The sequence below is a fragment of the Charadrius vociferus genome, unplaced genomic scaffold (assembly GCF_000708025.1).
Source record: "Charadrius vociferus isolate BGI_N301 unplaced genomic scaffold, ASM70802v2 scaffold161, whole genome shotgun sequence".
NCBI lineage: Eukaryota > Metazoa > Chordata > Aves > Charadriiformes > Charadriidae > Charadrius > Charadrius vociferus.
This window is the reverse complement of record NW_009646928.1, coordinates 3,451,547-3,467,317: the sequence shown is the minus strand read 5'-3', so window position 1 is coordinate 3,467,317 and position 15,771 is coordinate 3,451,547. Positions and strand designations below refer to the sequence as shown.

General features: G+C 36.8%; 1 protein-coding gene across 1 annotated transcript in view; it reads left to right on the top strand.

Moving 5' to 3' along the window:
• MYO3B (myosin IIIB) overlaps window positions 1-15,771 on the top strand; it is a 181,285-nt gene that overhangs the window by 69,359 nt on the left and 96,155 nt on the right. The window contains 12 exon segments of the mRNA XM_009894642.1: window positions 3,314-3,410; window positions 4,294-4,410; window positions 5,266-5,370; window positions 7,789-7,872; window positions 8,542-8,744; window positions 9,117-9,215; window positions 9,838-9,952; window positions 10,346-10,472; window positions 10,617-10,827; window positions 11,920-12,067; window positions 12,308-12,461; window positions 14,397-14,485. Of these exon segments, the coding sequence (XP_009892944.1) occupies window positions 3,314-3,410; window positions 4,294-4,410; window positions 5,266-5,370; window positions 7,789-7,872; window positions 8,542-8,744; window positions 9,117-9,215; window positions 9,838-9,952; window positions 10,346-10,472; window positions 10,617-10,827; window positions 11,920-12,067; window positions 12,308-12,461; window positions 14,397-14,485 (1,549 nt within the window).

Sequence of the window (15,771 nt, the reverse complement as noted above, 5' to 3'; positions counted from 1 at the left end):
TAACAAGTATAGAAACAGTTTTTCTGATGTGAGTCCTAGAAAAAAAAAACAGTAAATGTAAATGCTTAGCTGCACCAAGAGGCCAATGTAAAGGCACTCATAAAAGAATGTTAGGGGTGGAGGAGAGAGAAATCAGAGAGGAAGCTTCCCTATGAACATAAAAATTCTTGGTCTATACTGCTTTCTTCCTCAGGGTGAACCTGCCAGCAAGATGACTTTTCAACCTAGAAGTCTGTGTGGTCCATCTAGCTTTTCCTTCCCAATCATCAGGTTGATAGTGGGGTCATATGAGCATATAGCTATTTACAATGCACTTCTATTACTATGGCTGGTGGCTAGTACGAAAAGAGGTTATTTTCTTTCAAACTATCTCTTCTCCACAAGTAGAATAAATGAATGCGTTCCACCCTCTTCATGAAATTGTTCTCCTGAGGGAGAAATGCTTCTCACCTAGGTTAGGTACTCTCGTTAGGTACCTTGAGTGACTGACCCTTTATGCCCCTTCTTTTGTCAGTGAAGAGACTATATCCTCCAGGGCATGATTCAGAACCTTAAGGCAAATAACCTAACAACTTTGATTTTCCTTTTGCTTAGAATTTGTACGTTTTATCAGAAAGGAAGGGTAATTGAAAAAAATGGCTGATAATTCTAATTTTTAGGCAAAAAAAATATACCAACAGTTATTTCCCCAATTTAGAGTGTTTCCTTCTGCTTTTTAAGATTATTTTTTTTTAATATTTTAAAAGCAGATTGTATTTCTGATATATAATCGTGGAAATAATTAAAGGTTACTGTCTGTATGCTTCCCTCTCTGTCAATGTATCTGCAGGACATAGGGTCAGTAGAAAACTGATGAGGCCAGCAGGAGATTTGAAGCTAATGTGATGTTATGCTCCTAATATCCTCTTCCTAATCATGTACTTAGGAAAATGAGTTAAGCACAAGAAAATACATGCACAAAGGTATATCCATTTTACTTATATTTGACAAAGACCAGTTTCCGGAGTTATTTATTTACATAGTGTTAAAAGAAAAAGCCCTTTCCAATTAAAAAAAAAAAATAAAATATTTGTTTATCAGTTAAGGAGAACAAACAGCAGGAGTTTAATACACAATCAGATAACAGATTAGTTTACAAAGCCATACTGCAATTAGAGATGCTTAGGTTTGAGTGTGCTCTCCTTCCCCCTCCTCCCTGCACCTCTGGTAGATACATCCGTACTTGCAGCTTGTTGCAATTTAATACTGTGGCTATGATGTTTGGCTCCAGGAAGAAAGAGCTTCACAGATGAGTTATGTTAGCTATAATGTCTAGCCATCGCTTTATTAGTTACGTCTCCATGAAGTAAAGTTAAAATATTTGCTTCATTTGTAGACTGAGGGGGGCTCCTACCTCAAAATTATTTACATAATTTACAGCAGCATTTTTCTCTGCAGTGATGTAAGAGGTTGAATTCTGGTTTGAAGCAGAAACAACAATTAGAAACAACAGTAGTACGTTAGCCCACTTACATGCATTCCTTCTCCTTTGAGGACCTGGCTTGTCAGCAAAGTGTAATGTTCTCAAATATAATGACTGCTTTAAAAAAATAGCCAAAAAGAACCCACAACCCACCACCTAATCAAAGATCTGAAAACAGAAAACTTAATTGAGTGGAACTTTGGACAATTTCACACGATCTTCATGCTGCCCCCTGGAAATAATACCCACTGTAACAATTTTTCTTTCATAGTTTCTTACTTGTGTTCTCCTTCTTTCATTTCTTCATATGTACAACATCAAGCAAACTACCATCCCTGGGAATGTAGGATGTGAAATGTAAGTGAGGGACCGTCAGCAAAACCTGCTACATTCCTGTGATTTTATTTCCTACCTGGCAAAACAGCTTGCACAGTTTGTATTTAGTTACAATTCAAATAAGCCATTTCAGAATAGTTTTCCAGAACTCGTAGAGTAGCCAAAAGTAAATAAGGAAAATGAATAAAAATAGACATAAAAAAATTAGGATCTTTAAAAGTGATTTGCAGTTATCTGTGAAGCTGTACTCATAGCTAATGCTTTTCTCCTCCTTTCTCTTTGTTAGATGTTTTCCATACAATAATTCTGCTGATGATATAATAGCTCTCAGATATGAAAGCATTCTCTTTAGTGAATGAAAGCTGACTAGGTTCAAAGGTAGAAGTGTACATAAAGGGGAAAAAAGCAAAAGCCTCAATGCTCTTTTTTGAAACAGGATTCCATGAGTATATGAAGATGTGGTTAAAGAAAAAAAGACCTACTACATCTCCATATTCACCTTCAACATTATAGGTGAAGAGTGTTTCCTGCCAAGTCACAGTACCATTCTGTTAGTGCTTGATGTAATATTTAGCGTTGTTTCGGGATGTGTGATCATGTGATTCCTACTTTCTACATGGCAACCAATGCAGAAACAATCTGTCAGGGACTGTCATTGAGGATCAATGCTAAATGTTACTCAGCAGGATGCAGACTGTATCTCGGTGGGTGTCCTCCTACTGTGCTTTGATTATGTTTGTTGTAAAGAAAAGCCTGGTTGTGCTTACAGCGTTCATATTTCACCCCCTCTGTGGACGACATGTTACAGCCTCTTGATTTGTCCCCGTTTCAACAAGATGTGTTGTTTAAAAACATATACACAGCATTTTCAAAGATTCCTTCAGTATAATCTGATTATAAAGGGGTTAGGTGACAGTTTGTCTCTGCTGCTTATTGTGTGGCTTAAATCTCTGAGGACAAGCTGACTGAACATCCACACAATTTAGAGTCTGATGGCAGCTGTGGTTCAAAAATGTTGTTTTGGGCCAGACCTAGGGTCATCTGAGGAGGCGCATTGGCATGCACCAAGGTAACAGAAAGATTTTATACTACTTACTGCTTCTTGTAACTTTGTCAGATGACAATACTATAGGCTGGCTCTGTGGGGGGAAGATTTAATTAAACGGAGTGGTAGTTTATTAACTTAGAGCAAGAAGGGAAGGGAAAACAGTGAAATTTTTTTGTGCTTTACTGTGTGAGTGGGGAGTAGTAAGCCTTCAGATAAATCTTCATCTCTGAGCATTGATAAATAGATAGGCTTATACATTGTGAAAGAGAAAACAGATATTACACGGGACAGCAAGCTGACCTATTGCATTTCTAAAATGGTATTTCAAGCAAAAATATGTATTTTGAAGAGGCTGTCTGTGTTTTCTGCATGGCAAAACCACTCACTCATGACTTCCCATTGCATCTTAATGTTTGCTGTCTTTAATACAGTTTTATAACACTGGTGCTTTACTAACAAACTTCCAGGCATGAACGAATACATACTAGAAGACCTTACCATGTGGATGGAGCTGACAAGTACTCTCTAGATGACGATCTGGTAAATCTAGAAGTTCTAGATGAGGTACTGTACTGTCCAAGTAGCGATTTCTGACAATTGTGCCTCACATTTTGCTTGTTTCTGCTTTTTAGGCTTCTTTTAACAGAATGAGAAGAGTTCCTTCTTGCAAGCTTTTGTCTCACCATGGCAAAGGAATTGTCACGTGACTGATCTGCTATCATCTCTTCATTAATATTCTATATAGTGACATAAAAGCAGTAGCAGTGAATCCTTATGTGGAAGAATTTAATTATGAGTAATGCTAGTTTAAATTATTTTGTGAGTTTCCTGAAATGTGAAGTTTAGTCATGAAGATCTAGATTTAGGTGATTTTTCATAAAATTGATGAATTTATATAGAGTTATATGGTATCTACAGCTTCTGGATAAAAAGTGATAAAACAATATCAGTTGCATATTCCACTATATCACCCATATGCAGAGTATCTGTAAATTTTTGTTTTGATGATCCTTATATTGCATACCAGCAAGAAAAAGACAATACTAAATTGTGCTAGTGTCCTGTTCAAAACAATCTCTTACTACGGCTTAAAATTTAATCCTTGAAAAATTATTATCCTTGTTTCATGGTCAAATAAAAAACTAAATGGAAGTGTACTATGAAGTGCAGCAATAATGTGCATGGACATTTTGTTTTCAGAAGGTTTGCTTCTCAGGCTGGTATAACAAAATACGTACTAATCTGGAAATAAGAGTTGCTATTTAACTTAGTTTTATGGCATTTGCAAGAGTTTTGGAAGTATTTGATTTTGTGGTGTTGGCATTTGAAAAATAATTAGTAACATTTATAATAAGTATTTTTTAATCAGTATTCTCAGTATATTTACAGAAGCCTTCCTAACTGGGAAAATGCTGTTTAACTATCAAACTTTTTGTAATCTTCTCAGGATACAATTATCCATCAGCTGCAGAAACGCTATGCTGACTTACAAATTTATACTTATGTTGGAGACATTTTAATAGCCTTAAACCCCTTCCAGAATCTCAGCATTTATTCTCCCCAGGTAAGAGAGATTCCAAGCTGTGGACAGTACTCACTTTACATTTTATATTAATACCACTGGCTAAAATGCTTAAGTGATTTTGGAAGCTAGGACCACAGACTAAACCCCAGCCTTTTCTTCTTCCAGAAAAGTGTGGCTACGATTTTATTTATTTATTTATTTTTAATTCCATCTCATTTGATTTCGTTCCTTTCTGCTTGGTGGCACAAATTCCACAGGAGGGATGAAGATTACCCCAGCCACAGCTGTGCCTCTTGCCTAGCATTTAGGGCTTTCTTCTGGGAAATAGAAGATGGTTCTCTGAACCTCCTCGTGGTGAGGCTGTTGCTTCCTGAAGAATTGCACTGACTATTGGGTTATTACATGTCCTGCGCTATCAGCTGCTTCTTAAAAGAAACAAGTGAATCAAATGCTGTAAAGATAGAGGCAGCTTAATTCCTTACAAATATGAAGGGAGGTGAAGCCATAAATCTTAGTCTCCATGGGTGCCTAAATCGGGGTTGCGGGGCCAGATTTCAGATTCACTGTTATCTTTGAAATTTCTTATGTGTAAGTTGGGTATTTCCTTGGTTGAATGCTTGTGTTTAAAAGTTTGTTTGTTGTGATGCAGTTCTCTTCACTGTCTTGTGCGGGAAACATCGTAGTGCATTTTAGGTGTTGTAAATTGTATTCTAGAAGTTGGGCAGTGCCAAGAATTCCCACTCTTCTTCCAGGTGATTCAGTGGAAATTCTGCAGTAAAACAGGCAACTACCTTCTGTTGAACAGGCAGAAGACAGTGACTATCCTCTTTTCAGTTCTTAATTATGTAGCTCAGTTGTGTATTTTGACTACTGTGTGTTCTTTTTAAAATTTAGTTCTCCAAGCTTTACCATGGTATGAAGCGTTCATCAAATCCCCCTCACATATTTGCTTCTGCGGATGCTGCCTACCAAAGTATGGTTACATTCAGCAAAGATCAGGTAAGAATCTATTCATTTTGCTTTAAATTTCATATTAATCATACTGCCACTGTGCTACATGGCTATGGCTAGTGTTCTGTTATGTTATACTTTGGGAAATTTTTCTTTAAACATTTTATTCCTACATCAGGAAAATTGGAGTAGAAATCCAGTGAGATTTGGGAATTGGAAGAGGACACAGTGGCATAAAAGAGACTAAAAGGTCAAATAAGAGGACAGGGTTACCTGACAAATCTAGTTTACTGGACCACCATGAAGTTCTGGCAGTTTACACCAGCTGCAGAGTGTTGCCTGTGCACTCTGATTCTAACCTATCTTGCACTAGATATTGTAATAATTTACACCTGTAAAAACCAGGAGGGTCTCAATGCCACAGCAGATTAACAGAGTTTGAACCACTTTTCCATAGCATAAAGACGCTATCAAGGAATGGATAATCAATTCCTTTAACTACAAGTCACAAGATATAGGAACCATTAACTAATTTTTTTAGTAAAATATGTTAAGGATAGGTCTAATATAAATGTAATAAGGACACAAATCCAATTATATAGCAATGATTTTAATGAGAATGAAAGATCATGCTCTAGAAGCTAGATTTCTTTTTATTATGTTCTTAAGGTTGTAACTTTCTACTCTTTCTAATTCAACGTGCTGTTAGGTTCATTAATATTATTTTTAGTTATCAAATCCTCCTGATTTTACCCTGCACGTAACACAATAATTCATAGAAAATGCTTTTTTAAAATCACTAAAGCAGAATAAAATAATAAAAAACCTGCAATGAGAAAATGCCAAGCTAAAAAGACAAAAGGGACATTGAAGATGAAAAGGAGTTCTACTGAGTATGTGAAGTACACTGGCCTGAGAGATGGCTAGTACTTCTATAATTGCTTATATGCTCTTTCTTGGAGGTTTTAAACAAAACAAGTACTCATGTAGAATAAGTTATGTGAGAACTTGTTATCTGGGGAAAAAAAGTTAGTTTTGACATCAGCCCATCAGGCTAACTTTGTACATCTATAATATTATATGTTTCATACCCGTTTAGGAAGTAATTTGCATTTAGATCTAAATCAGTTTCCTATTTTTGATTTGCAAAGGATTACAAGAGCATGTTTATCCCCATTACCTGGCAAATGTTATGTTGATTCTTCAGGTAAAGGTACATTAGATAAGCACTGTAGCCAGATCAAAACTGTATTGATTCTGTTTATTTTATCCCTTGAGCTTTCCCTTGTATTTTCCTGTGAAGCCTGAAAATTGACTCCAGCTCTAACATTTATCCTGAAGCTGAAGTCATGTTCTGGCCAATTCTACAAGAGTTTTATGAGTTCTACAAGAACTTACAGGCTTTAACTGTATAAATTGTTGTACAAGACTTCTAGTCACACAAAGACAATTAAGTTAGGTATCCTAACCCCGTAAATCCATCACTGGGTTGTAACACACGAATCTATGGAACTGCTTAGTGTTAACATTTTAATTATATATCAGTTGATACTGTCCCTTAAGTAGACTAATACTTGTATTGGAGATCTGTAGAACGCATGAAAAATGAAGAAATAATAAATGCTGTTAGAATTCTTACTTGCTATGACCTGAAGTGTTAACGCTTCAGTGTTCAGGTGTGAACTGGCCTTCGGGATGTACTGGCCTTCTACTTCCATCTCATCCATGAAGCATAACAGCAGAGAGGAGGATACCCAGTGATTTAGACCATTCTAGCTAATCCCTGAGTCTGGAAGCCATTTGGAGAGCCTATAAAATACCATGTGTTAAGGACTGCTCACTCAGGAAGAATGGATATGTTCTACCACAATCATCCAATGAACAGATGCATATTCTTCTGAGATGTTCAGATGCTAGTTTGCTGTTCTAGCCTGAATATCAGTGTCACTGACAGAATAGTCTCTCTGCACAGTGGCAACTATTTAAGATTATTTTTAAAGCCGGGAGCAGACTTTTGGTCAGTGAATTAAATACAGCTGTACCCTGTGTTTCAGCATTCATTTATATGAAGGCAATGCAGTAAGCTCAATGCACTGTTGAATTATGTTACATCAGCTGAGCTGTGGCAGTTTTCTGAGCGTTAAGCATTTGAAACAAGCCGTATATGTGCATGGTGTGTGTTAGCCTGTAGACGTGGTCACTTGTTTATGTGTCAGTCACTGCCTCACACACGTACATGTAGCTATTGGGCATTGCGAGACACATTTTAGTAACCTAGGGAATAAATTATTACACTGAGCCTTTGCTGATCTTACCTTTCAGAAGGGAATTGACCCTTAAAATATTTCATAAGCTTGGTACTAAATATTAAGTAACGGATAGGAGCACAGATAGAGCATTCAGATAGGAGCTGAAATCGACCATGTGGTGAGCTGTGCACTTAACTGTTTTGTCTTGTGTGTTCAGTGTATTATCATCAGTGGGGAAAGTGGTGCTGGAAAGACAGAAAGCGCCCATCTGATTGTCCAACATTTGACCTTCTTGGGAAAGGTATTTCTTAACCAATCATGTAAAACTTTGAACAAATCCTCCCAACCCCACCCCCAATTTCCACTTTATTTAATTTTTAATACTTAAAGCTGTTCATGTGAATTGTCCCACTTGAGCTAAGGATGGGGTAATCATGCATGTGAGTATTGAATTCAGATACCAGAGTATGACCCACACCAAGCCATTCAATATTTTTTTAAAGAGAAGGTATCAGATCCCAAGTGTTCAGTGCATGTAATGTTTATCACATATACCATTGTTTGTTTATACAATAAAGAATGACAGATCTTGCTGTGGCTCTGATCTTAGAAGCTCTTATACATTTAAATGTTATGAGTACTGCTATTAGTGCAAAATGATGGGAAAACGTATTGTGTAAGATTAACCTTAAGTAGATGTGTGTAGTTTTTGATGGTTTTGGTACTCTAATTATATGACACCTCAGAGGCAGAAGAATTTCAGAGAAGGAAGTATGTGATTTTTCCCACCTGTGGGAAACTTCCTCATCAATTTATTGGCCCTACTGTTGTCTAAGTGGAAAGGTTAATGCGGTATCTGCATCCATACAAGCATGAGAAATGGATGCTATGCTTCTGAAGCAAGAACTGGATTGTGGGTAAGCAATATATTCTTTTAGTGATCCTTCTGATCTGTGTCTGTTCTGTCAAGGCCAATAACCGTGCTTTGCGAGAGAAAATTCTTCAGGTGAATCCTCTGGTTGAAGCGTTTGGTAACGCCTGCACTGCCATCAATGACAACTCAAGTCGCTTTGGAAAATACCTGGAAATGATGTTTACACCCACAGGAGCAGTAATGGGGGCAAAGATTTCTGAATATCTACTTGAAAAATCAAGGGTCATAAAACAGGCTGTGTAGGTATATTAATTGTCTGTCCTTTCACATTTGGATAACGTTTGGATTTTGTTTAATTCTCCAAATTTCTTTATTTTAAATGCTTTTGTGTCTTCTGCCAAAGCAGTGGTCCTTTGTACGGTGCTGTGATGACAAGAATAACCAGTTAGGTTCTTTTTGAGTTGAAGCCAGAGCTGCTCCATTCTTTGGAGAAATATTGTGGTTGGCTGGGTTTTCTGTGTTTCACAGTTGCTGATTCTACACCATTAAAACAAATGGGAGATTTGCTTCCTGCTTCAGTGAGCTCATGATAAGAACTTCTACTTTTACATTGTACAAGATGCCGCAAGAATAAACACGTATGCTTTAAAAGGATACTTTTTTTTTTCCAGGGGAGAGAAAAATTTCCATATATTTTATTATATCTATGCTGGCCTTTATCATCAGAAGAAACTTTCTGAATATAGACTTCCTGATAAAAAGCCTCCTAGGTAACTATCACTCACTTGTTTTAACTGCTCCTTGTAATTACCTATTGATCAGCTCTTGCTTTCGGTATGATGCCTTAAAAATCTCTCTTAATCCTTCTTCATCCCTTAAGGATCTTTTTTAATCCTCCCAAGGAAAGAAGAGGATGGACAATAAGGCAATACATTATTTGTATTTGTTTGAGAACTTGAACTATTTAAAGAGGAGGAGGTAGAATCAAACTTATTATTTAGATATTCTGCCATACTTTCAAATCAGGACAATCACCTTATGATTTCATACTGTAATGCTTCAGTAAGAACCCAGAATATGCTTTGGAGTTGTGTTTTTTAATTGATATTTGTACTTTGGGTGCATCTGATCTGTATTGGGTGAGGGGATGTGTGTGAAATGTTGGTAACACTATAATAGATATTAACAAAGAATAAGCAAAAGTTAGTGCAACAGAAACAAAAACTTTTTATGAATTAGCATCGAAGTGCTGATAAAAGGCTCCAAAATGCTCAATTGGAAGATACTGAAATAAATGTTCTTTCCAGTTACTGAGGTACTTGCATTGAAGTCACTGGAGGTTGTACTGGCATATCTGCTAGTATGGTGCTTTCTTTCTCCCGCTCTATTTAGATATATTGATAATGAAACTGGAAGAGTAATGCATGATATTGTTACTAAAGATTCCTATGGAAGACAATTTGAAGCGATTCAGCATTGCTTTAGAATTATAGGATTCACTGATGAGGTAAGAGATCCAGTTGCTAAACCATTGTTGACTTTCTTTATAAAAACCATCTCCAGTGCTGCCTGTGCACAGGCTGCCGTTTGGTTTTGTGGATATGCACCTGTGCCACAGAACCTCTCTTATGACAGAAATGAACCGTGAAAGCATAACCTCACACTCGGAAGCCAAGACCAGCCTGAGGTGTCAGTTGGTACTCAGGCAAGTCTATTCATAATTCTGTATCACACTGTTTTCTGTATCAATGGGAGCTTACTTGAATTTGTAGAACTTGGTCTTGGAGCAAGCTACAAGCTTTAATAGCCATCCCAGTGCGCAGCTTTTTCTTTACTAGCCTACATATGATCTGTATATCTCATTGGATTCCTTAAAAGTGCTTCTTGTCATCTTTTACAGGAAGTGTACTCAGTGTACAGAATTCTGACTGGAATCTTAAATACTGGAAATATTGAGTTTGCTGCCATTTCTTCACAACACCAAATAGATAAAAGTGAGGTTCCCAACCCAGAAGCCTTAGATAACGGTAAATACATTTTAACATTGCCAGTTCTGTAAATGCAACTTGACTGTATTTGTAAGAATCTCTGAGTCATGGTGACAGTTGCACAATGCTGGTGATTTCTACTGCATAATCACAGTCATGTATCTTTTTTCCACTGTCTTTTAGCTGCTGCACTCCTAAGTATTGGGTCAGAAGAACTTCAAGAGGCCCTAACCTCCCACTGTGTTGTGACACGAGGGGAGACTATTATCCGAACAAACACCGTGGACAAAGCAACTGATGTGCGAGATGCCATGTCTAAAGCACTTTATGGCCGGCTTTTTAGCTGGATCGTAAATCGTATTAATACGTTGCTTCAGCCAGATAAAAATATATGGCAAGTTACACATCAATGAATCATGTGTATTTACTGTGCATATGTCTTTGATGGGTTCATCCATTTGTATATTTTTGATTTTGCGGAAAGGGTGCTGTGTTTATTTTGGCTAAGGCTTCAAAATGACTTTCATGCTCTGATACTGAATTCTGATTCCAGGACATTAACCCCAACATTTTCAAAGAGCTGAGTGGAATTTAGCTACTGAAGTCACTGGAAATTGGGTGGTTAAAATGCTGTACAGTTCTTTAAAAATACGCTTCCTATGTAGTGAACATTAAAATCATACCAAAGGCTGGTAAATAATTGGAGTACGCTGAAAAACTTTAGTATGGATTCACAGTCCTTACAGTCCTTCTGCTTTTGTGAGCTAGTAATAAATACAGATCTCGGATTATTATTGTGCTATTGCTTTAGATGTAAGTGATGATTTTTTATTTTTCATAATTACAGAAATGTTCATATTGTGCATCCGTATGATTTCATTGCCAGGTACTGATCTGGCTGCTTTGGCCTTTTCAAGCAGCTCTAGAGATTTTTAGAAACAAGAGAACCACTTGGGGGATGTGAAAATGCCTCTGATCTGAGATCTCTACTTGGCACTTCACTATATCATATACACATGTCCTCAGCCATACTTGCAGTTCTAGTGGTAACTCCGGTAGGAGTATACTTGAGTTAGCACATGGGCTTTTAACAGTCCAGCTTGTAGCAGCAGCTGACTTTGTAATTGCCCTTCTGACTGAGTATAGCCAAAACATACTATTAAAGCTTGACGCCTTTTGTCTACCTGGGACAATAGATTTTATTTGGGATCTGCCTATTGAAACCACTTGTTTTAATATGGCTGCCAAGTGTCTGTTACTATGTACCTATGATTCTCCTGCCTTCTTCATGGAAATCTGCAGCAAGCAAATGGAAAACAGAAGTATTAACGGTGTTGAACAAATGCACAAGTTGTGTGACGTTTAAACACACTTTTTCTCCTTTTTGCAGCAGATTGAATTGATTATGCAATCTTGGTTACCATGTTTATTTTTATTTTAACTTGATGTTGCCCATGATGAATTTTGTTTGTATTTTCACATGCAGCAATGCTGAAAGTGGGATGAATGTTGGGATACTAGACATATTCGGATTTGAGAACTTCGCAAGAAATTCCTTTGAACAGCTGTGCATAAATATTGCTAATGAACAGATCCAGTTTTATTTCAATCAACATATCTTTGCGCTGGAGCAGGTAAATTCAACTCCGAGGTCTAGTTGAATCAGCCGTCCTGAACCATAGATCCTATTCAGGAGTACATTATAAATTATAAAATGGATATGTGATTTAAATGCAAGATAATGACATCTTTCAGTTGAAGTTTTTTAAATAATGTTGTTGAGGCCTATAGAGTATTGCTGTGAATCATAAATGTCCTAATGATGCTGCTGCTTTTACTGGTTCATTATTAAAACTGTGCTGGTGACTTTGTAGATGGAATATCAGAGTGAAGGAATTGATGCTACTACGGTGGAGTATGAGGATAACCGTCCACTTCTAGATATGTTCCTCCAGAAACCCATGGGTCTCCTGTCTCTACTAGATGAAGAAAGTCGATTTCCTCAGGCAACGGACCTTACTTTAGTTGGTACGTGCAAACAAAAATTCTGGGAAATAACAAATATATTTTGAGAGGGTGGAATGACATCTTTACTCAAGTTTTACGTGCCTTTAGTTGTCCTGCTGAGGCCTTGCCTTTTCATTTGATATTTTAAGTATATTTGTCATTGTGCTTCATCATCTTTCTCTGCTTACCTGTTTTATCTTCTTTTTATATTGCAAAAGTTATCTTATATATCAGGCGTCAAGGGCTTGCTGTCTTTCCAGTGTTACAAGGAAATAACTTGTGTCCTGTCCCTGTATGTGAGGTACATCAAGCAACATTTATCCCCATTTACTGAAGGGAAGGCTGAGACATTGTAGAATCTGGTGTCTAGGACCACCCTGTGAGCAACATTAGTGTTGAGAGTAAAATTTAGATCTCCCAGGCTCCTAGCCCCATGTTTATCCAATTAGAAAATACTGCTTCGCTCCAGATTATCTCATCATAAATAGAAAGTGTGTGTTATTTCTGGTGTGCCGTCTGGCTGAATATTTCCCTTCCTTCATGCATCTTTTACATATATTTTAACAAATTTTGGTGCCAACTTGAAAGCATGCGGTGCATGCCATGTTTAAAACTGTTGTCTTGCTTTTATTTGCTAGAGTTACATTTTCCCCTGCAGTATGAAACAGAGTTCCAGTTCCTTCAATGGAATGTGCAACAGACACTCAAACTGTTAGTCAGAGAAAAATAACAGCTGCCTGTTAAATTGCACGATAAATACAAGATTTTTCACTTCTGCTAGGCTGAGTTGAAACTCGAATTCAGGTCACAGATAGAATGAATGCTATGGTTTCTTCCAGTCCTCATTTGTGCACTAAAGCTGTGTGCCTTCCTGTGGGTCCTATAAATCAGTTAATACTGAATATTTAACTTAAAATTTCACAGAGGCACATTCCTGGGTCCAGCGCCGATCAGTCTTACTGCTGATCTGTACACAGATCAAGAAGACAGCAAAGTGGGATATTTTGCCCTCTCCAGATGTGCCAATCATTAATTCCGTCACTACCCCCCACCACCTCCCCGAAATTCCAATTTTGCTTTAAATACAAGCTTGATTAAATATTAATAGAAAATAAAACCTAACACAAAATGCTAATGGATTATAACATTAGAAAAAAACATTTTAATAATATTTTCTGACCTACACAACATGACAGAGAATTCTATCAATTGATTCCGGCCTCAGGTCTCTAGTTGCTTGTTCAGATAAAGAAATATAATAGCAAGTTCTACAGTATCAGCCTAATTTAATTACAAAATATTAAAGAGCATACAAAATATCAGAGGGCATAAAAGACATTTTTCTTAGAAAGTGGTGATTCTTTTTCTGTCAGCTTTTTAGAGGTACTCACAGGAAACAGAAAGCCTCTTTTGAAGAGGTTTTAGATAGAAGCCTCTTTTTCTGTGGAAGTCCAAAGGTAAATGAGAGATGATCCCAACCTGAAGACATGAACATATACTTAAAACACGATGCACAAAGCTAAGTAAGCGGGGAAAGGAAGACAGAGAAAATACAAATAATAGGTATTTAAGAGAGCAATATATATGCACAGCTTTGAATGTACATAGTTGAAATAAACCTACTCCAAACCCTATATATGCACATAAGCAAATTCATAGCAAAACATGAGAAGTTGTGACACCCTCTTACTTGATAATTTTCCATGCACAAAACTGTCCACGAACAGTGGGATTTGAAAGACAGTCTTACTGGGCTAGTTTAGAATGAGCTGTTCCATTCAGAAATGGTACCTTGGAAGAAAGCACAGAGAAGCTGGCACACAGCTATTTCTGAGCAATGTGATAATATATGTGTGTATAGTAGTTCTGGCTTCTTCAGCAGCAAACTGTCCCAATTAAGATGAAGATTTTAGTCACTCCAAGCCATTTATATCAATGTCTCTTCTCAATGCGTAGATAAATTTGAAGATAACTTACGATGCAAATACTTTTGGAGACCAAAAGGAGTAGAACTGTCATTTGGTATTCAGCACTATGCTGGAAAGGTAAGGTCATGTGATTTTTGTTTAGTTCAAATAACAGTGGTATGATCATTATTTGTTTTATCCAAAGTTCCTGCTTTATGATTTTTTTCTCATTTTAAGAGACAAAATGATAAAGTTTATGGAAACGTAGAACCTACAATAAAATTTTCTCGTGTATCAGTCCATTTTAGAACCTATCCCTAGGGCTCTTTCACAGATTGCGTAGACAATAACCACCTTTTATTCTGAAAGAAATCTGGCACCAGAAACACCTTTACTACAGGCATTTCAAAGGAGCCACTCTCTTGAGCCCAAACAGGGTAGGCGATTGTTAACATCATGTTAATGCCACAGTAGTTATGTGTGAGTATGTATAAGTATATGGATAAAATGCAATGTAAAACAGCATCTGTAACAGAAGTTAAAAACCTATAGATAGCATTGGAAAGACTGGAGCTAGCTAGCACAGATGTTTTCTTGTACTCTGCAGCACCTAACTTTTGTTCTCAGCAGTCCATGTATTGTTTTATATGCGGAATAACGGTCCAGTTGTTTCACATAACATGACCTTTGCTTGTGATTTCAGGTCCAAATCTTTGTTTTTAAACAAATCAAAATGAAATAGCCGTGTTTTATGTAGTTATCAATGAAGTCTCATCTCTGGCTTATTATCAGACTTCAAAATTTTAAGATATGTTCTAGTAAACTTGGTCCAGCTTTCTGGCTTGTTAAGAATAACTGTATATTTCACACAGGTTTAGTAAATTCTTTGTACCCAAATGGCCAAGTTATAAAACTGGCTAGTTCTCTATTGCGGGAGAACATTCAGTTTGTGTGTAAACTAATGGACTCCAGTGGAATTAGGCTAGAGAGGAATATTGCTAGTGATAATAAAACAGGTCTAAAAATTACTGGAATTAAAAAAAAAAAAAGTTAAGCAAAACCAACTGATTCTTACATGAATCCAAGTAGCCAGGCATTAATTTATAAGAAAAACAGTTAAGATAATTGAAATAGATGAATGTTTTGTTTTCCTACTATCATTTTCGAAGCAGCAAGAAGCCTATTTTAATGTACCTAGACGTGCAACTTACTTCTGTTCTTCCAACAGGTCTAGTTATAGATCACAAGTTTGGTGCAGACACCAAATCATCTATGACCACCTGAGAACCATTTCTTATTTTGCACGTAAACTGTCAACTTACCTCATTAAAGTTTATCTCTGTTATATTGCTTCATGCATACCATAGTTTGACATGACAAAGCATAATGCAACATGATTTAAGCCATTTAACCCTTAATGATTT